Source organism: Macaca thibetana, chromosome 8 (assembly GCF_024542745.1).
Source record: "Macaca thibetana thibetana isolate TM-01 chromosome 8, ASM2454274v1, whole genome shotgun sequence".
Lineage (NCBI taxonomy): Eukaryota > Metazoa > Chordata > Mammalia > Primates > Cercopithecidae > Macaca > Macaca thibetana.
The window spans coordinates 50655950-50682389 of NC_065585.1; the positions used below are offsets into that span (position 1 = coordinate 50655950).

The 26440-nt window shown below is 40.4% G+C and overlaps 1 protein-coding gene across 3 annotated transcripts in view; it reads left to right on the forward strand.

Annotated features, from left to right (window-relative positions):
• The first annotated feature begins 7608 nt into the window (after window positions 1-7608).
• The window catches only part of RAD54B (RAD54 homolog B), a 99415-nt gene continuing 80583 nt past the window's right edge, over window positions 7609-26440 (forward strand). Inside the window, exons 1-3 of one of the 3 annotated variants that reach the window (XM_050800491.1) lie at window positions 7609-7730; window positions 14836-14986; window positions 23990-24158. In XM_050800491.1, coding sequence (XP_050656448.1) covers window positions 14852-14986; window positions 23990-24158 — 304 coding nt within the window. In that variant the 5' untranslated portion in view covers window positions 7609-7730; window positions 14836-14851. The remainder of the gene's footprint in view (window positions 7731-14835; window positions 14987-23989; window positions 24159-26440) is intronic. The other 2 variants (XM_050800489.1, XM_050800490.1) reach the window with 2 other exon arrangements.

Here is a 26440-nt window from a genome sequence, read left to right on the forward strand (position 1 = left end):
TAGGTTATGGGGATTAAATAAGATTTGTATTTGATTTTTTTTTTTACATGTAGAGCATTATTACTTTAAATTAGATCCTCCACTACCTACACAAAAATATACTTAATATGCCTTACTTGCTAAGTTATTTCTGAAGCCAGAAATTAGTGCCTGCTTGATAAATAAGTGGAAATTATGTAAGTAGAATTATACTAATGTTTAATAGCTCTACTGAACAATATTGATGTGGTTTTAGGGAGACTATTAGTTTGGGGACACTTTTACAATGGTTTTTTGGACATAGATTCTAAGTGAGGATAGTCCAGTTTCTGTCTAAGCAGAATTTCCAGGATACTCAGGGCATATGGTAATATTTTTTAAATGTAAGGAGGTGGTAATTACAGGGAACAGTGAGTAGTCTACTTTGGCCAGTGTAGGAATGTAGGGACAGTGTAGAGGGGATGGAGGGGAAGGTATATTTGGAGACTGGGGTCAAATTATCAAAGGTCTTATTTGCTATGCTAAGCCTTAGGGAGTAACTGAACTTTTTAAATGTGAGTGGCATTTTCAGATTTGGTACACTTTTATGAGCTTCTATCAGTCAGTCACTATGAAAAATGTTTTCATGTAACTCCCAATCAGAAGTATTCTTTTAAAAAGGGAACTGGTAGGGGCACTGGCTGACGCCTGTAAATCCCACCACTTTGGGAGGCCGAGGCAGGAGGACCACTTGAGCCCAGGAGTCAGAGACCAGCCTGGGCAACATAGTGAGACCCCCATCTCTTCAAAAAAAAAAGTAAAAATAGCCCAGGTGTGGTGGTGCACATCTGTAGTCCCAGCTACTCAGGAGGCTGCGGTGGGAGGGTTGCTTGGGCCTGGAAGGTCAAGGCTGCAGTAAACTGTGATTGTGCCACTCCACTCCAGCCTGGGTGACACAGCAAGACCTTGTATCAAAAACTAAATAAATAAAAATTGAAAAAATACAAAGATTAAAAGATAATTACTTTGGTGCAGCAGAGAGGAAGGATTAGAGAGGGAAGAGCCTGAAGTCAGACCAATAAAGAAGTTACAGCAAAGTTCTTTATGAGCAATTCTCAAAGAGCAGTCCCTAGACCAGCAGCTCAGCATCACCTGCGGATTTGTTAGAAATGCATATTCCTCCAGCCTGGGCAACATAGCAAGATCCTGTCTTTACAAAATATATATTAAAAAATTAACCAGGTGTAGTGGCATGTGCCTGTAGTCCCAGCTACTGGAGAGGCTGAGGCAAGAGGAGTCCTTGAACTCAGTAAGCTATGATCATGTGACACTGCACTTGAACCTGGGCAACATAGGGAGACCTTGTCTCAAAAAAAAAAAAAAAAGAATATTCTTAAACACGACCCCAGGTCCAAGAGGGGAGGGGCTGACAATGTGTGTGTGCTTTAACAAGTCCTGGAAACAATTCTGTTAAAGTTTGATGCACCCTAAGGTTTCAGAACCACTGATCTATATCAATGGTTTTCTTTTCTTTTTTCACTTTTTTTTTTTTTTTTTTTTTGTTGTTGTTGAGACGGAGTCTCGCTGTGTCGCTAGGCTGGAATGCGGTGGCGCGATCTCGGCTCCCTGCAACTTCTGCCTCCCGAATTCAAGTGATTCTCCTGTCTCAGCCTCCTAAGTAGCTGGGACTACAGGCGCCTGCCAACATGCCCAGCTAATTTTTCTATTTTTAGTAGAGATGGGGTCTCACCGTGTTAGCCAGGATGGTCTCAATCTCTTGACCTCGTGATCCGCCCGCCTCGGCCTCCCAAAGTGCTGTGATTACAAGTCAATGGTTTTAAAATTTAGGAATCATCTGGGGAGGTCTTTAAAAATGCAAGTTTTGGGGGCCTACAAATCTCTCTTTAAAAAGCTTCTCAGGGCCGGGCGCGGTGGCTCAAGCCTGTAATCCCAGCACTTTGGGAGGCCGAGATGGGCGGATCACGAGGTCAGGAAATCGAGACCATCCTGGCTAACACGGTGAAACCCCGTCTCTACTAAGAAATACAAAAAATAGCCGGGCGAGGTGGCAGCGCCTGTAGTCCCAGCTACTCGGGAGGCTGAGGCCGGAGAATGGCGTGAACCCGGGAGGCGGAGCTTGCAGTGAGCTGAGATCCGGCCACTGTACTCCAGCCTGGGCTACAGAGCGAGACTCCGTCTCAAAAAAAAAAAAAAAAAAAAGCTTCTCAGGAGATTCTAATAATTCTTCTAAGGAGATTCACTGTTTGGATACAGTGACCTAAATGAAAGTAATGTCCTCAGCTAGGATAGTGGTAATGGAAATGAAGGGATTACATAGAACAGATATTTGTCAGATACTGTAATACTGCTAGAATTATATTAGGCCATGATGGCATAAAACTCAATAAAGCAGTTACTGTTCTGAAAGAACTTTCTAGTGGGAGAAGAGAGGGGCAGGTGCTTGGGAACAGAATGAGGAAAACGTAGGTAGCATTTTGGAACAGCAGAATTGAAGTTCAAACGTCTGGAGGTTTCCGGATGTGGTAAGTAGTGTCACAGGCTCCAAATGGATCACAGAGGGTGAAGATGAAGATGAAATGACAACTAGATTTGGCAGTTTGGAAGATTTTATAACCTTTGTGATGGCAACTTTATTGGAATGAGAATTTGAAGGTAAGGTAAGCAGAATCCGTATTGCTATTTGTTGGCATGACTGAGAAATGAAAGTATAGGTGATGGGTACTTTTTCAATTTGATGGCGAACTGAAGAGAGATTGCTAAAAACTATATGTATCAAAGCCATCTGCTTCTCAACTGTTTACATATAATGATTGACTTTGAATATGTGGCCTTAGACTGTATCTGCAGAGTCTAGTTATGTTTTTTGGGCTTCCACACTTTTGACTACAGACTTCTTTGAAATTCCATTTCTTATTATTGTGTTCTAAGTTCTTATGTCTAATTTCACATCTGAGATGTTCTGTCGCCAGGCTGGAGTGCAGTGGCACAACCTCGGCTCACTGCAACCTCTGCCTCCCGGGTTCAAGCGATTCTCCTGTCTCAGCCTCCTGAGTAGCTGGGATTACAGGTGCCCGCCACCATGTCTGGCTAATTTTTGTATTTTTAGTAGGGACGGAGTTTCACCATGTTGACCAGGCTGGTCTCAAACTCCTGACCTCAGATGATCCACCTGCCTCGGCCTCCCAAAGTGCTGGGAGCCACTGCGCCCAGCCACATATTCTTGAGTTTAAAATGGAATAAGGTTTTGAGGTATTCATTTAAAAAAAAAAAAGCCGAATTACATGATTTTCATTTTAAAGCAATAGACAAAACAAAAATATTAGTTAAATAAAAATTCTTAAACTTTTTTTCAAGTTAATAAATCTCAACAAGTTATTTGAGTTGACAAACTGTGTAGTATTCCCCACGGAAAGTCTCTTGGTTTGCTAAGAGATACTTTGGACATATTTTGGTAAAGCTTTGGTCCTCTTTAAGTCTGCAGCTGCTTTCAGTTTCCTCTAGGAAGGATGCTTTTAGATGTTCTGGTAATCCTGGAATGGTAGAATTGCTACTTACTCTGATGAAACATTTCACCTGGCCCTTCCAGAACAAGTTAGGGTCCTCTGGAATCACTGTTCTCTTTAAGCTACATAAGGAATCAAAAATAATTCACCTGAAAGCCCAAGTCATATAAAATAAATATTATCCACAACTGCTCTATTACCATGTGAAACTTATTAATTTATTTTTTTACTGAAGCGAAGTCTCACTATGTTGCTCAGGCTGGTCCTGAACTCAAGCTATCCTACTGCCTCAGCCTGCCAAGTAGCTGGGATTACAGGCACGCACAAGCACACCCAGCTACCATGTGAAACTTTAAAAAACTGTTCAATAGCCGGGCGCGGTGGCTCACGCCTGTAATCCCAGCGCTTTGGGAGGCCGAGGCGGGCGGATCACAAGGTCAGGAGATCGAGACCACGGTGAAACCCCGTCTCTACTAAAAATACAAAAAATTAGCCGGGCGCGGTTGTGGGCGCCTGTAGTCCCAGCTACTCGGGAGGCTGAGGCAGGAGAATGGCGTGAACCCGGGAGGCGGAGCTTGCAGTGAGCCGAGATCGCGCCACTGCACTCCAGCCTGGGCGACAGAGCGAGACTCCGTCTCAAAAAAAACAAAAAACAAACAAAAAAAAAAAACTGTTCAATAATTTTCCCTCCAAAACTTATTTGGATGAAAAAGTAAGAAATTAGTAACGAATAGAGCTAGGTACTAATCCTGCCTTTGCCATTCATTAACTTCTGTGTGATATGAACAAATCACTAGTGGGCATTATTTTCTCATATTCTGAAACATGAAATAGAAGTAGGAATGTGTGTAGTGGGGGAGGTGAATATGAATCAAAAGAGAAATGTACTACAGATACTTATTATAAAGTAAAAAATAACAGTCCAAAATTGATCAAGTGTAATGGCTAGGAGACAAGTGGGATCACAACTGAAAAAGAAGGGTAATCAGACTAAAAGGAGGTGTCCAAATTATTTTTCTCCTCCCCACTCCTCCCACCCCAGCTATAATGTTGATGCTGCTTAACCAATTAACTAACATTACCAATAAGTAATAACCAATTAATGTGTTAGTTCAACATTAAAAGTCTCTGTAACTAACACATTAATGTGTTATTACAACCAATAAGTAATAACCAATTAATGTGTTAGTTACAGAGACTTTTACCTCCAATATTTGTTACTGTTAACCCCAAGGCACACTATAATGTCCTTATAAAAATGTTTAGGGTGATATACTTGGCATTTAATGATTGAAGAAGGAAATGAAATGAATACCAATATATTGGTGTATACCAATATATTCATTTCCAAAGATATATGTATCCACATAATTGGACAAAGACTGATTTTTTCTTTTGAGACAGGGTTTCATTCATGTTGCCCAGGCTGGTTTTGGACTCCTAGACTCAAGCATTTCTCCCCACTCGGCCTCCCAAAGTGCTAGCATTACAGGCATGAGCTGCCACACCTAGGCCTAAATTGCATTTTATTAGTTTCCTTTAGAGATAATCCAAAATCAGACTATACACTTCTGCAGAAAAGTACTTTTGAACTACACATTATGGTGTCCTTTGCATTACCAAGTACTTCATGTTTAGTATTTGTTGAATAACGGAAATCTTGTTTTTTAAACTTCTTTTTCTTTTTTTTTTTTGAGATGGAGTCTCGCTCTGTTGCCCAGGTTGGAGAGTGCAATGGCACGATCTTGCCTCACTGCAACCTCCGCCTCCTGGGTTCAAGCAATTCTTCTGCCTCAGCCTGCCCGGTATCTGGGATTACAGGCACCTACCACCACGCTCAGCTAATTTTTGTATTTTTAGTAGAGACAGGGTTTCACCATGTTCACCAGGCTAGTCTTGAACTCCTGACCTCAAGTGATCTGTCCGCCTTGGCCTCCCAAACTGCTGGGATTACAGGCGTGAGCCACCATGCCTGGTCTTTTTAAACTTTTTACTTGAACTAATGTTTGACTTGCAGAACACTTGCAAAAACAGAACAGAGAGTTCATGTGTACACTTCTTTCAGCTTTCTTTCTTAAGAGGCAGTGTCTCACTATGTTGCCCAGGCTGGTCTTTTCTCAAACTCCTGGCCTCAAGCAATCCTCCTGCCTTGGCCTCCAAATAAATATAAACAAATATTTATTGAGTGCAGTCTGTAAGACTAGTACTGTTCTGGCTGGGTGCAGTGGCTCACGCCTGTAATCTCAGCACTTTGGGAGGCCGAGGTGGGTGGATCATGAGGTCAGGAGTTTGAGACCAGCCTGGCCAATATGGTGAAACCCCGTCTCTACCAAAAATACAAAAAAATTAGCCGGGCATGGAGGTTCATGCCTGTAGTCCCAGCTGCTCGGGAGGCTGAGGCAGAAGAATCACTTTAACCCAGGAGGCAGAGGTTGCAGTGAGTCAAGATCATGCCACTGCACTCCAGTTGGGTGACAGAGTGAGACTCCGTCTCAAAAAACAAAACAAAACAAAGCAAAAAAGACTAGTACTGTTCTAAACACATGGGTACAGCAGAGAATAAAGCAAAGATCTTGCCCTCATGTAGCTTATATTCTGAGAGTAGTAGAAAAACAATAAACAAGTAAGTGTATGTTAGGGAATGGAAAGTGTGATGAAAATCTATAAAACAGGGTAAGGGAGATAGAAGATGAGACAAGAGAGTAACACACTGTCAGATAAGGCCCTTTGACTACTTGATATGTGAGTAATGATCTGAAGTGAACAAGCAAACCAGACGCAAATCTGCAAGAGGAATGTCCCGGCTACCTTTAGCCAATCTGTTTTAGATTTTCTGAACTTCCCAGATGATATTAAGGTAGGCTGCAGACACTACGAGAGCTAGCTTGTTTTCTGGTTACCCTTACTCTTTACGTGTCCCAGTCCAAAGACGAGGGGGATGCAGTTTACCAAGGTGCCCAACCTTGGTAGGTCCCCATTTCAAATTCTTGTAACCCTGGCTCCGGGAGCTGCCAAAAGCACAACTCAACCTATGAGGTGCTCTTTATGACTGGAAAAAGTCCCCAGGATAAAAGCTCCTTAAGGAGCACATTCTTCTTTTTTTTTGAAACAGGGTCTCTCTCTGCCACCCAGGCTGGAGTGCAGTGGCGCCATCTCAGTTCACTGCAGCCTCCACCTCCCAGGTTCAAGCGATTCTCCCGCTTTAGTCTGCTGAGTAGCTGGGACTACAGGCGCGCCCCACCAAAACCAGCTATATTTTTAGTAGAGACCGGGTTTCACCATGTTGGCCTGGCTAGTCTCGAACTCCTGACCTCAAGTGATCCGCCCCCCTCGGCCTCCCAAAATTCTGGGATTACAGGCTTGAGCCACCGCTCCCAGCCTCAAATTACTCTTTTAAATAGCTGTACCTATTTACACTCCTACCAGCAGCCCAAGAATTCTCACTGTTTCACATCTTCATTTCACCCTTGATATTTTTTAGCTTTTACTTTTTGTCAAACTGTTGGATAAAACTCAGTAAACAACCTTTAGCCATTCTCTATCCTTTCAGATTAGCCTTTCTAATACCATTTTTCAGGGATAGCTGACTGTGTCATCGCCTAGCACTTAGAAGGTGCTAAGCAAATACTCATTGAATTCAATACTCATTGAATTCAAAATAATTGAATTCCTATTTAATATCCTTTAATGCTTTTCCAAGTCCGGGGGCGGCTTCCCTTTTCTGAGAGCCTAATAATCACGTATTCATTTCTATATTCCCAGAACCTAACAAAGTTTGAAAATTATCCTGCAGGCAACACTAGGTCAATGTTTTTTCGGATTAATTAATAACCAATAGGATATCGTATACCTCTGCGATGCACGCATTTCTATTATCGCACACACCGAATCATACCTTATTTATTACTTATCCACGCAGATGGTGAGATCTGTAGCCTCGGCATCTACACTGTGTCTGAAAGTAGGCACGAAACCGGTATTTTTTTAATTGAACCGTAAACTTGAATCAAACTTGGAAGCCTTTAAAGGGAAACGCAAAGGTACATGCGCAGTGATGCAATAGGGTCGTCCAATCAGAGTAGGGCAGGACTGGACAGTGCAGCGGCTAGGTAGTGCGCACGCGCACCGGGCTCGTCCGCGATTGGCTTCGCCGAGGCGGGAGCCTTGAGCTTCTCCGGTGGCGAGGGGACCGCTGGTTACTAGAAGTGCTTCTTTGCAGGGCCAGTGGTTTCTGTCAGATTTTCGCCGGTGCGTCCTGGAGGGGGAAGCTCGGGAGGCCGCGACAGCCTGTAGGCTCGTGCGGGACAAAGCAGGGAGTGGCGCCGGAGCAGGCCTCCGAGGGAGGAGGGAGGGAAGGAGGCAGGAGCGACCGAAGTGGCCTCTTGCGGGCCTGCAACTTTGGTCTGAAGTGCGAGGGACGCCCTGGCTGCTGGCCCCGGGGGGCTAGGAGCGAAGGGCGGGTGGTGGGGGTGTAGAGGTGTGCGTTTGTGTGCGAGGGATGGTTCTGGGCTGTGGCCCCTGGGGCCGCCCCTGCTGTCGCTTTGCTCAGGCTTCTGTGGCGTTTGGGTCTCTCCCTCACTCCTGCACTGGGAAGCCCCTTCCCCAGCAACAGGGGGTGAAGGCTCCGCGAACGCCCTGGAGAGTGTCGGTACGCCTTCTTTAGGGACTTTTACCTCCTCGCTGGTCAGGTTTTTCTTGTATTTCCTTAAAATCTTTTAATCGATTACCTTATGAAAGATTTTCTAGGTAGGTACAGATGCTTCTCGACTTACTACGGAGTTGAAAATATCCTAAGTCGAAAATGGATTTAAAACAGCTAACCTACTGAGTATTAAAGCTTGGCCTAGCCTAGTTTTGTTATCAAAAAAATTAATTTTCAGCGGTTTATTTTAGATTTGGGGGTACATGTGCAGGTTTGTTGCATCGGTATATTACGTGGTGCTGAGGTTTGGATACGATTGATCCTGTCACCCAGGTAGTGAGCATAGTACCCAATAGTTTTTGAACCCTTGCTCCTCCTTTCCTCCCCCTTCTAGTTGTCGCCACTGTCTATTATTGCCATCTTTATGTTCATGAATGCCCAGTGTTTAGCTCCCATTTATAAGTGAGAACATGCAATATTTGATTTTCTGTTTCTGCTTTAATTCTCTTTGGGTAATAGCCTCCAGCTGCACCCATGTTGCTGTAAAGGACATGATTTCATGTCTACCTTAAACATACTCAGAACACTTACCTTAATCTACAGCTGGGCAAAATCATGACCACAGACAGTTATGTGGTTACTTGCACAGTTTCTACTAAATGCTTATGGCTTTCTTAAAAGTTGAAGAATTCTAAGTGAAACCGTCCTAAATTAGGAACCATCTGTATAGCCAGGAGTCTCAAAGGAGCAACTTAAGGCATGAAGTGAGGTAATTACTACTTAATGTAGTTGGAAGTCGAAAAGCAGAAACAGCAGGGAAAGACTGTTGCTGGTTCTTGGTAGAGTTGGTTTACTTACATTCTTGCATCCCAGACGTTTGATGGTTGCACATACCTCTCTTTAAAGCCCAGACGAACCCAAAGATTCTGGTCATTGTCCTGTATGTTGAACTACCCCTTTTCTATCTCCCCCACAGGACCTTCGTCATTTCTATTCTCCAATAATACTAATTATAGATAGTAATATTACAGATAACATTGAGTGCTTATGTGTCAAGTTTTGTTTTAAGTGCTTTACATATTTCATTTAATCCTCCCAACAGTCCGGTGTGTAAGTATGATTATGGTACCCCCTCTTAAAGATGAGGAAACTGAGACACATGGAGCCTAAGTAAACTGTGCAAGACCATTGGGAAGTGTCAGTATTTATATTCAGGCATTTGCTTTCAAAGTTGTGTTCTTATTTACCACAGTGTAGTGCCAAGTACTTGTGGCTATCTGGTGTATTGCAGTTGTCAGCCTGGCCTTACCATTTTACTTGGAAGGACTGAAGCTAATAGGTGTTACAGAAGTTGTAGCATCACATCAGGGCTACCAAATGGCTTTATTTCTAGGACCTGGGAAAAGGGCTCAGACAGCACTAATTAATTAATTAATTAATTATGGACAGGACAACATGAACATACAGAACTAGTTTAAAAAGCTATAAGGGTGCGGTACTCTTTTGGGGGGAAATGTACTGATTTCTGCATTTTACTTTGAAATGCATCAACAAATTAAATGTCTTGATGGGTGCCTAAGGTCATATGTAAATAGCACAGTTTGGATTCTAGCCAGGCAGCCTGGCTGGCTCCAGAGTCAGTCTGTTTTCTTAATCACTGCTCTGTGATGATGCTTGTATGCTTGCATTATCATTTTTATTAGTTTACAAAATAGGAAGGTTGAAAAATCAGAAATCATGTATTAGATGTAGAAGGGTTTAGGGTAGTAATTCTTCACATTTAGTGTTGAAAGAAATTTTAGCATCTAGTTCATTCTTTATTTTATAAATGAGAAAATTGGTGTCTAGAGAGTTAAATAGCTTCCCCAAAGTTAAGCATCCCTGAAATAGCAGAATCTGAACTACACTCTGGTTTCCTTCATTTCTACTGTTGATGTTTCTAACTACTGTATTTTTTAAAGTGTTCCTTTTGAAAAAGTGTCAGAATTTTCACAGTATTAAAGGGGAGTCTGATTAATGTAGAGAACAGAATGATGTGGACATCATATTTTTATTAATGCTATCTAGAATTTATTAGTTTAAGAAGGCTCATTATCTTATTTCAGTTGAACTATAGTCACTAAAATCTGTAGTTTTAAATTTCAGCTTCTATTGTTCTATTTCATTTGACCATTAAGTAACTGAGTCTAAATGCAAGGCCTAACATCCATGTCCTCTTGTGACAGTTGCCATTAATCAATTTCAAACTTGTGTCAATTATATATTTAGAGACCTGTAGTATTCTGCTTACCCATTATAAAAAGGAAATTAGTTTAATGAAGTTATTTTGGCATGACTTGTTTGGCCAGAATTTGTATTTACTTCTGGCATTGGCAAATACTGCTTCTAAAGCCGTCAAAAACCATCTGTTTCATAATTTGCTCTAAGATTAAAGATTATACTAATAGAGATCTATTTTGTTGTTGAATAAGAAATGGAAGAGAGTGACCTCTACTACTCATTCCTCAAACTATGTAAAGGCTGGTTGTATATCAAATATTTACATGTTTCATCATTTTAACATTGATGAAATTAGGAAATGTCTAACCATCAATGATAGTGTATCATAGTTTAATTGGCTACACTTTTTTTCTTGGATACAAAAAATAATGGTACATCTTACAACTAAAAAAATTTTTATTTTTAAAATATTTACTTTTAAACATTTATATGGACTAACAACCAAGAGTATATCTTACAATTGATGGCATTTTAGATTTGATGAAATATGGTAATTTAAAAAATCTAATTCATGATACTTTTCCCTATTACAAAGGTAATATTTTCATTGTAAAAAATTTGAAATATACAGAAAATAACTCAGAATAGAATAAAAATTACTGGTTATTCTAACCAGACCTAGAAATAATTACGGTTAATATTGTGGCATGTGTTTTTCTAGTTTTTAAAAAACAATTGTATATTTTAATATATGACATATATATCTACTTTATAGCAGTATAATTTACAGTGTGCAGTTAGATGTGTACATTTTGATGTTTTGATATACAGATGTATATATACTCCTGTAACCACACTACAATCTTATATAGATTATTTCTGTCACTTCAAACAAGTTCTCTCATGCTCGTTTGCTTTCTAGTCTTTTAAATGTACATATACGCGTTATCCTTTTTCTTTTTCTTTTCTTTTTAAAAATTAGAATGAGACTGGACATGTTTTGTCGCCATTTTTCCTTTGATTTATCAAAAAATATTTCTCATGTCATTAAACATTTTTTTAAAGTGTTGTTCCCTGCCCCCTCCCTGCCCCAATTAATGGTATCGTTCATATAACAAATACTGAACTCCTTCTGCGTATTTGGTACTGGCAATATAGTGATGAATTGTATGTAAGATTTCATGCCTGAGTTAATAGCTCAGGGGGAATGATAGGGCAAATTTCATTGCAGTATGAAAAGTGCTTGGGTAGTGCATATGCAGAAAGGTCCTCCGGTCCAGTCTTTGGGAGGAGATGAAGAGGGCTCATGGTTAAGACTTCTAGAGGATAAGGTAGAATTAATCAGGCAAAGAAAAGTCGGAAAAAGCATTCCCAACATTATATAAGAGAAAGTTTGTTCAAAGCCTAGAGAAAAAGAGAACATGGCTAGCTTGGGGAATAGTACTGACTCAATTTTGGTGGTATATGAAGACAGTGTGTTCTGTTGTGTGGGTGTACCATAATTTATCTTGTACTTCATTATAGACATTCTTTTTCCTTTTTCCCCCTACTGTAATTAATACTAGCAGGATTATTGTTTTTTCTTTCTTTGTTTTCTTTGAGACAGAGTCTCGCTCTGTCACCCAGGCTGGAGTACAGTGGTGCAATCTCGGCTCACTGCAACCTCTGCCTCCCAGGTTCAAGCGATGCTCATGCTTCAGCCTTCTGAGTAGCTGAGATAACAGGCATGTACCACCACACTTGGCTAATTTTTTTTTTTAGACGAAGTTTCGCTCTAGTTGCCCAGGCTGGAGTGCAATGGCGCTATCTCAGCTCACCACAACCTCTACCTCCTGGGTTCAAGTGATTCTCCTGCCTCAGCCTCCCGAGTAGCTGGGATTACAGGCACGCACCACCACGCCTGGCTAATTTTGTATTTTTAATAGAAACAGGGTTTCTCCATGTTGGTCAGTTGGTCTTGAACTCCTCACCTCACGTGATCTGCTCAGCTTAGCCTCCCAAAGTACTGGGATTACAGGTGTGAGCCACTGCACGCGGCCTCAAATTTTTATATTTTTAGTAGAGACGGGGTTTCGCCATGTTGGCCTGACTGGTCTCAAACTCCCGACCTCAGGTGATCCACCTGCCTTGGCCTCCTGAAGTGCTGGGATTACACTCGAGCCACTGTGTCCTGCCCAGCTGATTATTCTTATATATGGTTACTTAGTATTATCTCTGATAGTTCCTTAGGTTAAGTTGCCAGAATTGGAATTTCTGGGTGAAACAGATAACGTTGGTAGTCATGTTCATCCTTGCTGATGGCTTATGTTAAATAGTGTTTTGTGGTACTGTTTTGAATTGGAGTACTTGCTACTATCCATTGCAGAAACATGATGTATGTATGTAATGTCCTTGTTTTCTATCTGTTCCCCTATCCAGTCCTCATAGAAATAAGATTGAGCAAAAGTTGGGAAACCTGGTTCTAGTCTCTTGATTTATATTTTTAAAAATTCCACTGTTTTCAAATGAAATAGGATAGTAAAAACAAATTGAATTATAAAAATATCTTTTAAATTATCAGATTTCATTCATTCAAAATATTTGTTAGTGATGGTAATGTATCTGTCACTGTTGCCAGACACATTATAGTGATTACTGGTGGAGAAAACAAGCATGAGATTGCTACCCTCATGTGGTTTATGGATTAGTGGAATAGAAAAAAAGCAACATGTTTGATATTTGTATGTGAATTGTATTTCCTTATATTTTGAAATTTTTATTTAAATTGCTTTAAAGAAGATACTATGATTATACTTAAATTTTTGATAAATTGACATATACTTAAATTTACACCGTTTGTATTAGTCTGTTCTCACACTGCTAATAAAAACATACTTGAGACTGGGTAATTTAAGGAAAGAGGTTTAATGGACTCACAGTTCCACATGACTGGGGAGGCCTCACAATTATGGCAGAAGGCAAAGGAGAAGCAAGCCACATCTTACATGGGAGCAGGCAAGAGAGTCTGTGCAGGGGAACTCCCATTTATAAAATCATAGGATCCCGTGAGACTTACTCACTACCATGAGAATAGGCCCTGGCCTTGACGTGGGGATTATTACAGTTCAAGGTGAGATTGGGGTAGGGTTACAGCCAAACCATATCACCGTTCAATTTAAATCTTAAATTATTTTCAATAGCCCTTGATGAAAACTAAAATCTTACTAGCTATTGAACTTGTTTTCTTTTTCTTTAGAACAAAAAAAAACAAGAGATGGGCTCTTTTGGGCTCAAGCGATCCTCCCACTTTGGCCTCCCAAGATGCTGGGATTAAGGATGTGGGCCACTTTGCCCAGCCTGAAGTTGTTTTCTCAGGCTTATTCTCTTATGTTTTATTTTTGTTTTTTTCAGTTGAAGTCTTGCCGCTATGTTGCCCAGACTGGTTTTGAACTCCTGACCTCAAGGGATCCCCTCACCTCAGCCTCCCGAGTAGCTGAGACTACAGGCATGCACCACCAAGCTCCTCTTATCTTTTTTCTTTTAATTTTTATTTTTAATAGAGACAAAGCTCCTAGGTTCAAGGGATCTTCCCGCCTCATCCTCCTGCCTCATCCTCCCAAAGTACTGGGATTACATGCATGAGACACCACGTCGGCCCCTTTTACCTTTTTACATATGTCATGGCTGTATTACCACACCAAACTTGAGTCTACCTGCCTGGCACAGCAAAGCTGTCTGCAGACATTGGGATTTGCAGCAAGAGAAAGTGAGACATTTATTGCAGGGTGCCAAGCGAGGAGAAGTGGGCAACTAATGGTTAAGACTCAAACTCTGTGATGGCTTACATGCAAGCATTTTTAAAGATGGAGAGGCAGAGGTTACAGGCAAAGTCATAAATCAGTGCATCATTGATTTGGCCTAAAAAGGCGAGACATCTTGAAGTGGGGGCTTACGAGTCATAGGTGTATTAAAAGATTCTCTGATTTGGGATTGGTTAAGGAAGTGAAGCTTTGTCTAAAAACTTGGGGTCAGCAGAAAGGAATGTTGAGCTCTGGCCTGTGGGTATGACTTCCTCCAGGCCTCTGAATAAGAAATTTAGAAAAAAGAATAGCAGAGTTCAGTCCTCTTTCCCCTAATGTGAGGTGTGTGTGTCAGTAGACACATTTGGTGGGGGTCTGGATTTCTGAAAAACAACTCAAGGACATATGTTAAGATGTTACCTTTAGTTTCTATAGGGAACCAAACATTTTGTTACTCTAACTTCCCTCACCATTATTTTAAGCTATTACCTTCTTGCTAATCATATTGCTCATATACTTCTCAGGGCTAGCTAGGTGCCTGGAATTTCCTTTGAAGGAACTGAAGATTTTCCTTTGTTTCTATGCTTGGGGGGCCAGGCATGCCCCTAAGAGGGGTTCCTGCTGCGTCTCAGTTGTAGTTTTGAGCTATTTTTATATTTGGGGGTGATTGTAATTAGATTCATAGATAGTTACTGTTTTGGGTATTTTTCAGGTCACCACTGCTGAATATGAGACGATCTGCAGCGCCAAGTCAGTTGCAGGGAAATTCCTTCAAAAAACCAAAATTTATACCTCCAGGAAGAAGTAATCCAGGTCTGAATGAAGAGATTACAAAACTGAATCCAGATATAAAACTATTTGAGGTAAGACAAAACAGGGCTTATAATATAGATAATATAGAAAAGCATGTATGTTTAAGAAAATGCCATTTAAAGAGTTAACAGTATTTTCTGCCTGTTGGAATTTTCAGTATCTCTGAACACATCTTCTGAAAACCTTGGAAATGAAGATTACATAATTTTTTTTTAAAAGGAATAACAGGATGGGCACAGTGGCTCATGCCTGTAATCCCAGCACCTTGGGAGGCAGAGGCAGGAGGATCACTTGAGCTAAGGACGTCAAGACCTGCCTGGGTAACATAGTGAGACGCCGTCTCTACAAAAAATAAAAATTTAGCGGGGTGTGGTGGTGTGCACCTGGAGTATCAGCTACTCAGGAGGCTGAGGTGGAAGGATCACTTGAGCCTGGGAGGTCGAGGCTGCAGTGAGCTGTGATTGTGCCACTGCACTGTAGCCTGGGCAACACAGCAAGACCCTGTCTCATTCAATCAGTCAGTGGAATAACATGTACTTGGGTCTATAAAATAAACTTTTGGTGATGGTAAGTACCTCTTTGAGGGAAGGGGTGGAGATTCTAATCGGTGTTCTTTTTAAAGTTAGTACATAAGTAAGTGAAAACTTCTTTAAGGTGATTTAAAGAGAAAAGACACATAATGATTTGTATCACTATTCCAAACATTTGTTCTCATTTTTATCTATAAAAAGTGAATACTGGCTGGGTGCGGTGGCTCACGCCTGTAATCGCAGCACTTTGGGAGGCCAAGACAGGCAGATCATCTGAGGTCAGGAGTTTGAGACCAGCCTGGTTAACATGGTGAAACTCCGTCTCTACTAAAAATACAAAAACTAGCCGGGCATGGTGGTGCACGCCTGTAATCCCAGCTACTCCAGAGGCTGAGGCAGGAGAATTGCTGGAACCCAGGAGGTGGAGGTTACAGTGAGCTGAGATCATGCCACTGTACTCCAACCTGGGTGACAGAGCAAGATTCCATCCTCCCTTAAAAAAAAAAAAGAGTGAATACTGGAAGCAGTTTTAATGTGTCTCATTTACTATTAAGAAAAAGGATTGTTTTGGTCTTAGGTCTAAGATCAAAGGTGTTAGTATATATGAAAGGTATATAAAGTATAAAGAAGGCGTATAAAATGGAGAATTCACGCTACCTACTACTCTGCAATTCCCTGATCCTTTTATGCTATAGGGATTAAAGTCTATTAATTTTTTCCCTCTTCTTTTTTATTGTGGTTAAGCATATATAACGTAAAATTTGCTATCTTACCATTTTTAAGTGTACAATTAAGTGGCATTAATAACTTTCACACTGTTGTGTAACCATCACCACAATCTGTTTCCAAAACTTTTTCATTACCCCAAACAGAAAATCTGTACCCATTAAACATTAACTCCCTGTTCTCTCCACTCAGCTCCTGGTAGCCACTATTGTACTTTCTGTCTCTATAAATCTGACTGCCCTAGGTACCTCATGGAAGTGGAATCATACAATATTTGTCCTTTTGTGTCTGGCTTATTTCCATTAGCGTAATGTTTTCAAGGTTCATCCATGTTGTAGCGTGTATCGGAACTTAAATTTGTTTGTGTGGTTGAATAATCATTATGTGGTTTTACCACATTTTGTTTATCCATCCATTAATCTATCTGATGCATGCTTGGGCAGTTTCTACCTTTTGGCTATGGTGAATAATGCTGCTGTGAACATTGGCATCCAAGTTTCTGTTTGTGTTCCTGTTTTAGTTCTTTTGGGTTATAACTAGAAATGAATTTGCTAGGTAATGTGGTAATTCTGTGTTTAGCTGTCTGATGAACCATCAAACAGTTTTTCATAGCTGTACCATTTTACATCTCCACCAGGAATGTGTGATGGTTGTAGTATCTACATCCCCAGGAGTACTTGTTATTTTCCATTTAAAAAATTGTTTTATTATTGGCATCTCAGTAGGTGCGAAGTGGTATTTCACTGTGGTTCTGATTTGTAGTTCCTTAATTACTAGTGGTGCTGAGCATCTTTTCATGTGCTTATTGGCCATTTATATATCTTTGGAAAAATGTCTATTTAAGGCCTTTGCCTGGTTTTTAATGGTATCTTTTTTTGTTGAAAAAACCTTCTAATTTTTGACTCTGCTTTTTTTGGTCTGTATGTGTTTGTTTCATCCTATATTTCTTTACCAAGTAGATTGTTTAGCACTTACCAATGTAAAAATTCTGGCACACTGTAAGGAGAAAACATAGGCTTTTTTTTCTTAATAAGGTTTTTCTTTCTTTCCTTTTTAAAATACAGCTTTATTTAGGTATTGATAGAGTTTGGATATTTGTCCCTTCAGAATCTCATGTTGAAATATGACCTCCAGTGTTTGAGGTTGTCCTAATGGGAGATATTTGGGTCATACGGGATGGTTCCTTCATAAATGGCTTTGTGTTGTTTTCATGGTAATGAGTGAGTTCTCGCTGAGCTCACATGATACAAAAGAGTGTGGCATCTCCCCACTCCCTCTCTTGCTCTCCCTCTTGCCATTGAGACACAGGTTCCCCCCACTTTTTTTTTTTTGAGACAGAGTCTCACGCTGTTGCCCAGGCTGGAGTGCAGTGGCCGGCCACCACGCCCGGCTAGTTTTTTGTATTTTTTAGTAGAGATGGGGTTTCACCGTGTTAGCCAGGATGGTCTCGATCTCCTGACCTCGTGATCCGCCCGTCTCGGCCTCTCAGAATGCTGGGATTACAGGCGTGAGCCACCGCGCCCGGCCTTCAGGTTCCCCCTTTACCTTCTACCCTGATTATAAGCTTCTGGAGGCCCTCATCAGAAGCAGAAGCTGGCACCATGCTTCCTGTACAGCCTGCAGAACTGTGAGCCAAAATAAACCTCTTTTCTTTATAAATTACCCAGCCTCAGATATTCCTTTATAGCAGTGCAAACTGACTAATACAGATATAACTTAAATACCATACTTACTACAACTCAGTGGTTTCTAGTATATTCACAGAATTGTGCAACCATCTCCACAGTCAATTTTAGAACATTTTCATGACACCAAAAGAAACTTTTTATCAGTAATTTATTTCTTATTGCCGAAATATCAGTTTTCTCTTACCACTGAAACAAATTACCACAAATCTAATGGCTTAAAACAACACAAATGAATTATCTTATAGTTCTGTAGGTCAAAAGTTCAACACAGATCTAAGATCAAGGTGATGGCAAGGGGCCTACATTCATTTCTAGAGATTTTAGAGGAAATCTGTTCCCTAGCTTTTTCCAGCTTCTGCAGATCACCACATTCCTTGGCTCGTGGCGCCCTTCTTCCTTTTTCACAGTCAGGGAAGCATGTTTGAGTTCTCATGTTTTCTTCTCTTTGGTTTTCTGCAGCTGGAACTCATTTGATTAGGTTAGGCCCAACTGCATAATCCAGGATCATCTCTCCATTTCAAGGTCCTGGTCCTTAATCACATCTGCAAAGTTCTTTTTACCACATAACAATACATTCACAGATTCTGGGGATTAGGGCGTGGACATCTTTGGGAGCCATTATTCTGCCTACCACACTGAATAATCTTGTTTTAATATACCACATTTTATTCATTCTTTAGTTAATGGTCATTTGGGTTGTTTTCACTTTTTAGCAATTATGAATAATGCTCATGAACGTTTGTGTATAAATTTTTGTGTGGATATGTGTTTTCATTTCTCCCTCCTTCCCCCCTTCCCCCCTTCCCCCCTTCCTTCCTTCCTTCCTTCCTTCCTTCCTTCCTTCCTTCCTTCCTTCCTTCCCTCCCTCCTCTTCCTCTCCTCTCCCTCTCCTCTTCCTCTCCTCTCCCTCTCCTCTCCCTGTCCTTTCCCTCTCCTCTCCCTGTCCTCTCCCCTCCTTTCTATAGGGTCTTGCCCTGTTGCCTAGGCTGGGGTGCGGTGGCACCATCATGGCTCACTGCAGCCTCCACCTACTAGGCTCAAGTGATCCTCCCACCTCTGTCTCCCTTAGTAGCTGGGACCACAGGCATTTGCCATCATACCTGGCTAATTTTCAATTTTTTTATAGAGATGGGTTCTGCCTTTGTTGCCCAGGCTGGTCTCTAAGTCCTGAACTCAAGCAGTCCTCTCCTCAGCCTCCCAAAGTGTTGGGATTACAGACGTGAGCCACCATACTTGGCCATGTTTTCATTTCTCTTGAGTGTACTCCTAGGAGTAGAATTGCTGGATCATATGATAATTCTATGTTTAACCTCTTAATGAACTGACAGACTCTTTTCCAAGCTGACTGCACCATTCATTCTTACCATCAGTATATGAAGGTTTTAATTTTTCCAAATCCCTACCAACACTTACTATCTTTTTGATGACGGCCATACTAGTGAGTGAAGTAGTACCTCACTGTGGTTTTGCTTTGCATTTCTCTGATAGCTGATATGGAGCACTTTTATGTGTGCTTATTACCCATTTGTGTATCTCTTTGGAGAACTCTCTCTCTTTTTTTTTTTAAGGCGAAGTCTCGCTCTCTCGCCCACACTAGAGCCCAGCCAATATTTATTTATTTATTCATTTATTATTTTTGAGATGGAGTCTTGCTCTGTCACTCAGGCTGGAGTGCAGTGGCACGATCCTGGCTCACTGCAACCTCTGCCTCCTGGGTTCAAGCGATTCTCCTGTTTCGGCCTCTGGAGTAGCTGGGACTAAAGGCGCCCGCTGCCACACCTGTATCTACTGAAAATACAAAAATTGCCACACAATTTTTGTATTTTCAGTAGAGTTGGGGTTTCACTATGTTGGCCAGGCTGGTCATGAACTCCTGATCTCAGGTTATCCGCCTGCCTTGGTGTCCCAAAGTGTTGGAATTCCAGGCGTGAGCCACCATGCCCAGCCAACATTTGTTTTTTGATGTAGCGTCTGAGGACTAATTCCAGACAAAAACTCTGATTTACTATTTTTTCTTTTAATTCCATAAATAAATTAAACATTTTAATTTTTAAAACTGAAGTGGGCATTTTTGAAGTTATACAGCAATTTTAAGCAAGGTAACATGAGAAGCCTAAAAGTATTAGGCTTAGCAGTCAACTCTGCCATCTTTTTACTTTGTCTGTTACATTCTTAACTTTTTGTACTTAAATTATTTCTTATCTTAGATTGAATTAACCTATAGTGAGAAAGTATTGCTTTGGTGACTTCAGTGGTTTTTACTTGATTGGTCTGATAAATACAAAATCTGGGACAAATTGAACATCAAAGAAATATACTAATGGATTATAACCCATTGAATAATATAGGAGTTGGAATCCATACTAATATATGAAAATAAATGAATAAATAAATAAATGAAGAGTAAGCTCCTCCTTATAGTGGAATGCTGAAGCATAGAAATGGAAGTAATGATGGTGTTAGAGAGTCTCAGTGGATGCTGAAACTAGTGGGTAAATGTTCAATGAGGAAATAGGATATTTGAATATACTCAAGTATCTCCTCACAACATACTTTAAAAAATGACAAAGGGAAAAATACTTTGGCGGACACCACCTTAATCAGCGATCAAAGTTAATACCTCTAGTAATGGAACAAACTGATATTATGTGCCTCCTAATATGATGAACTATTGTATTCTTGCCCCAAATTCACCATCTGAAACTAATCATAGGGAAACATCAGAGAAATCCAGATTGAGGGATATTCAGCAAAATAACTGGCCTGTAATTTTGAAATTTCAAGACCAGAAACGATAAATAAAGTTAGAGATTAAAGGAAACTAAAGGAACGTAGTGACTAGATGTAATGTGTGATCTAGGATTGGATCCTGATTTGGGGAAAAATCTATAACAGACATTATTGGGGTAAGTGACCAAATTTGAACATAGACTGCGGATTAGATACTAGTATTATACCAGTATTAAATGATCAATTTTGGTAATTTTTCTGTGATTATGGAAGAGAGTCTTTGGAAACACACCTTGAAGTATTTAGAGGCAAGGGAGCATAGTGTCTGCAGTTTACTCTCACGTGTGTGTGTACACATATACACAGAAAGAGCGAAGCGGGAGAGAGGGAAATGGAAGAAAATGTAAACAAGTGGTTAATGTGGGTAAAGGTGTATGGGAATACTATTTTTGGAATGTTTCCATGAATTTGAGATTATGTCAAAATAAAATGTTGCAAAAAAGAAAATTCATGACCTTCATTAGTTGACTTACTTTAAAATCTGATCAGATATAAAAAATAAAAAAAAGATTTTATCAGATAGGTTTTTTTTGGAATGTGTGTTTACTAGCCATGAAGTTTATTAAGATGAGTATTTATAATAACATGACAACTTTGCCTGTTGTGAGTTTCTATTATTTTTAAAAAATTCTGTCTACTGTGGTAGACAGAAAAAATGGCCCTTTAAACATGTTCATGTCCTAATCATTGGAATCTGTGTTACCTTACATGGCAAAAGAGACTTTGCTGATGTGATTAATGTTAAGGACCTTGAGATGGGGAGGTTACCCTGGATGATCTGAGTGGGCCAATATAATCATAAGGGTCCTTGGAAGTGGAAGAGGGAGAGGGAAGAGGATCAGAGAAAGAGATGGTGATTAGGGAAGCAGGGGCAGAGAGATGTAACATAGCTGACTTTGAATATGGAGGAAGAGGGCTAAGTCAAAGAATTTGGGTGGCTTCTAGAATTTTAAAAGACAAGGAAATATATTCTCTTCTGGAGCCTCCAGAAAGGAATGCAGCCTTGGTGATAACTTTGATTTTAATGCAGTAAGACCTAAGCCTGAGTTCTAACTTACGAAACTATAAAATGATAAATTTGTGTTGTTCTGTGCCACCAAATTTTTGGTAATTTGAGACAGCAGCAATAGAAAACCCATACATATACAAAAAAAGAGAAAATAGCATATAATGAACTTCCTTGTCCATATTACCTGACTTCAACAATTGAAAATGCATGACTGATCTTTTTTTTTATTTTTATTTTTTGAGACAGGGTCTGGCTCTATTGCCCAGGCTAAAGTACAGTAGTGTGATCTCAGCTCGCTGCAACCTTGGCCTCCTGGCCTCAAGCCATCCTCCCACCTCAGCTTTCAAAGTAGCTGGGACTATAGGAACACCTCACCGTGCCTGGCTAATTGTTGTATTTTTTGTAGAGACTGAGTTTCACTATGTTGCCTAGGCTGGTCTCAAACTCCTGTGCTCAAGGAATCTGCTTGCCTTGGCCTCCCAAAGTGCTGGGATTACAGGTGTGAGCCACCACACTTGGCCGTGACTGATCTTGTTTCATCTTTTTTTTTTTGTTGAGACAGAGTCTCGCTCTGTCGCCCAGACTGGAGTGCAGTGGCACGATCTCGGCTCACTGCAGGCTCCGCCTCCCGGGTTCACGCCATTCTCCTGCCTCAGCCTCTAGAGTAGCTGGGACTACAGGCACCCGCCATCACGCCCAGCTAATTTTTTGTATTTGTAGTAGAGATGGGGTTTCACCGTGTTAGCCAGGTTGGTCTCGATCTCCTGACCTCGTGATCCACCCGCCTTGGCCTCCCAAAGTGCTGGGATTACAGGCGTGAGCCACTGCGCCCGGCCTAATTTTTTATTTTTTTGAGACAGGGTCTTGTTCTGTCACCCAGGCTGGAGTACACTGGTGCATTCTTGGCTCACTGAAATCTCTGTCTCCTGGGTTCAAGTGATTCTCCTGCCTTAGCCTCCTGAGCAGCTGGGATTATAGGCGAGCACCACTGTGTCTGGCTAATTTTTGTATTTTTAGTAGAGATGGGGTTTCACCATGTTGGCCGGGCTGGTCTTGAACTCCCGACCTTAAATGATCCGCCCACCTTGGCCTCCCAAAGTGTTGGGATTACAGGCGTGAGCCCCTGCGCCCGCCCGGCCTCTTGTTTCATCTTTATTTTTCCACTCCAGCTTGAGTCCCTCCCTACTTATTTTGATGCAAATTCCAGGAATATGTTTTCATTTGTAAATTTTTAGAATATGTCTCTAAAATATAAGAGCTTTTTAAGGCTGGCTGCAGTGTCTCACCCCTGTAATCTTAGCACTTTGGGAAGCCTAGGCAGGAAGATCGCTTAAGGCCAGGAGTTCAAGGCCAGCCTGGGCAACATAGTGAGACCCCATCTCTACAAAAAGTAAAAAACATTAGCTGGGTATGGTGGCACATGCTTGTAGTTCCGGCTACTAGGGAGGCTGAGGTGGAAGGGTCCCTTGGGCCCAGGAGTTGAGAAGGCTGCAATGATCTATGGTTGTGCCACTGCACTCTTCAGCCTGGGTACCAGACTGAGACCCCATCTCTTAAAAAAAGGGGTAGGGGCTCGTTAACAAAACCCAACATAGTGACATTACCATTATCTCACCTAAAAATATTTGAGTATTGATTTTAGTATTGAGAAATTTAACAAGAAAAAGAGTATTTTACTATGAGAATGGCATGTTACGATTTAGAAACTTCTGATATGTTGTTTAAAATACACTATAAGCATAGTTTTTCATTCTGTCATATCTTTCAGTTTTTAGTAGCGTAATTTAAAATAGTTCTAAAAACAAGCAATAAAAATTAGACTTTATAATTAATTAATTATTATTTTTTTTGAGATGGAGTCTTGCTCTGTCTCCCAGGCTAGAATGCAGTGGTACAATCTTGGCTCATTGCAACCTCCGCCTCCTGAGTTCAAGTGATTCTCCTGCCTCAATTTCCCGAGTAGCTGGGATAACAGGCACTTGCTATGACGCCAGGCTAATTTTTATATTTTTAGTAGACAGTGTTTCACCATGTTGGCCAGGCTGATCTCAAACTCCTGACCTCAAGTGATTCACCCGCCTCGGCTTCCCAAAGTGCTGGGATTACAGGCGTGACCCACCATGTCCGGCAGATATTAATTTATTTTTAAATATCTAGTTCTAATTTTTTTTTATATATATATGTATGTATATATATGTATGTATGTAACTGGTAGCTTGTATTTTAAATTAGAATCTTTTATGTAAAAATACAGAAAATACAGAAAATTAGGTTTGATTTCTGATTTAAATATATATTTGTTTCTTTTAGGGTGCTGCAAATAATAACACCTTTCTCCCATCACAAAGGGATCCTAGAATATGCAGTTTAAATCTGCCTAATGAAGAAAGTACTAGAGAAATTAATTACACAGATAATTGCAGTGGAAAATACTGTTTTGAAGCACCTACACTGGCAACATTAGATCCACCTCATACAGGTAAGACTGCTTTTTATTGATAAGGTTTATGCTTAACCAATAGTATTATAGTATTCTTTAAATGATGATTTAAGAATGAATATGTTATATTAGAAAATTGTTGATGTCATACCACTAGATTGTTGGTAGTTCAGGTTTTTTGTTTTCATAATTTATCTTTAGTGATTGGATTAATAACTGTGTGATTGAAGTGGACTTTATAGTAGATGTATGCTTAAGACTGTTTATTATAAGCTTGTTCAAATGTGATCTTTTCCTCAGGCACCAAGATTGTGTTTAAAGATAGTATTAAAAAATTTTTTTTCTAAAAAACACGTTAATAGGACTAAAATTAGAGAGTTGAACTTGAAATTAGTTAATTGTTAACTCATTAGAGTCTGGAGTACTTCAAATAAGAGTTGAATTATTAACACACATACTTGCATGAAAAGCAAGCATTTAACAAATGCTCCATCCCTATATTGCTGAACTGAGTTAAAATAATGATTATGGTTCTTTTTGTATCTGTGAGAGATCACTATTTGTTAGATAACTAAAAAAAATAATAAAGATGGTTCATAGATGTTTATTTGGTCTTGTGAAAGCCATCATTGGACTGTGTTTTTCCAAATTACATTTTATTCATATTTTGGTTGAATGAACAGATTCAGCCAGCTGGCCCCATCTGTTGGGCTACAGAATAGTAACTGCCATCCTTTTGGTACCAGTGCAAATCAACAAAGTGCCCTAAGCATTTAACCATTTTGAAGGAAGTTCTTGGACTTTCTGATGATTAATGAATTTTACCGTGAATGGGTTTGTATCTTGTTGGGACAGAAAGGAATTCTGTATTTACCTAACTGACCACTATATTGGTGCCATTTATGTGCTCCTCATAACTTCTCAAAAGCTGTAACTAGTGTCAGAACAAGGTCGAGAAAGACTTAAGTTGAGAAATAGGGTCGAGAAAGCTGCTCCTAGGAAGATCCCTAGGAACAGCTCTGGGCATGGCAGTTTAGCTGCTGCTTTATGTTACTGACTTGCTCTCCCTTCTTTCCTCCCTGTTTTCCCCACTTATTCTTTCCTTGCTTCTATCCTTGTTAGGTGGCTATTCTGTTTTCCCAGGTTTTCTTTTCTACTTTAAGCCCGAGGTAGATAATGATCCATGTATGCCCAGTTCTTTTCTAATTTCTTCATCAGAAAATGACATTTAGACTCTGGAATATAATACCTTTTATATTACTAATCTTGGGCTTTATTTGTGTTCTACTGTAGTTTCTCATTCTCTTCCCTGCTAAATTTGAGAAGGGAGTTAAGAGTTAAGATAAAATAAAGAGGGAGTTAATTTACTCGACTCCTAATCCCTTAATCCTTTCTCTGATTAGTACATTTAGTGAACTGGGGAACCTGTGCCAACTTCCTGATACCCTCCTGTTTCTTGTTCAGAGAGAGGTTAAATTGGGGAAAAGAGCTTTGAAATGTTTTGTTCTCTATGGTGGATTGTTGGAGAGGGATGTAGTATATAGAAAAGCATAGAGATGAGAGACCTGTTTAGTATCTACTCACCCTTTCACATCTTTTTCATTCTAGATCTAATCCACCTTGAAATGAACTACAAATCTGTATGTCCCAGTTCAATAAAATGTCTTTTTCCCCATCACCTTTTTATTTTGAAATATGCCTACATACTCTCAAGTTGAAAGAATGATCCAATTAACATCCTAAACTCACCAGTTACTGACATTTTTCCTCATTTGTGTGCTTTCTTTCTCTCTGTGTAGATGCACTCCCCTCAACCTTTTGAAAATAAGTTGCATATATCATGCCACTTAACCTCTAGCCAGTTAAGCATGTATTTCTTGAAATAAATGTTTTCTCCTGCATAACCACACATTGTTATTTTTTTTTTTTTGAGACGGAGTCTCACTCTGTCCCCCTGGCTGGAGTGCAGTGGCCGGATCTCAGCTCACTGCAAGCTCCGCCTCCCGGGTTCAGGCCATTCTCCTGCCTCAGCCTCCCGAGTAGCTGGGACTACAGGTGCCCGCCACCTCGCCCGGCTAGTTTTTTTTGTATTTTTTAGTAGAGACGGGGTTTCACTGTGTTAGCCAGGATGGTCTCGATCTCCTGACCTCGTGATCCACCCGTCTCGGCCTCCCAAAGTGCTGGGATTACAGGCTTGAGCCACCGCGCCCGGCCACACATTGTTATTATACCAAACAGGATTAATAGTAATTCATAATATTTAGTTCATTGTTAATATCATTTTTGCTTAAGCTAGTTTGAGTTTGGTTTCTCTTTCAACT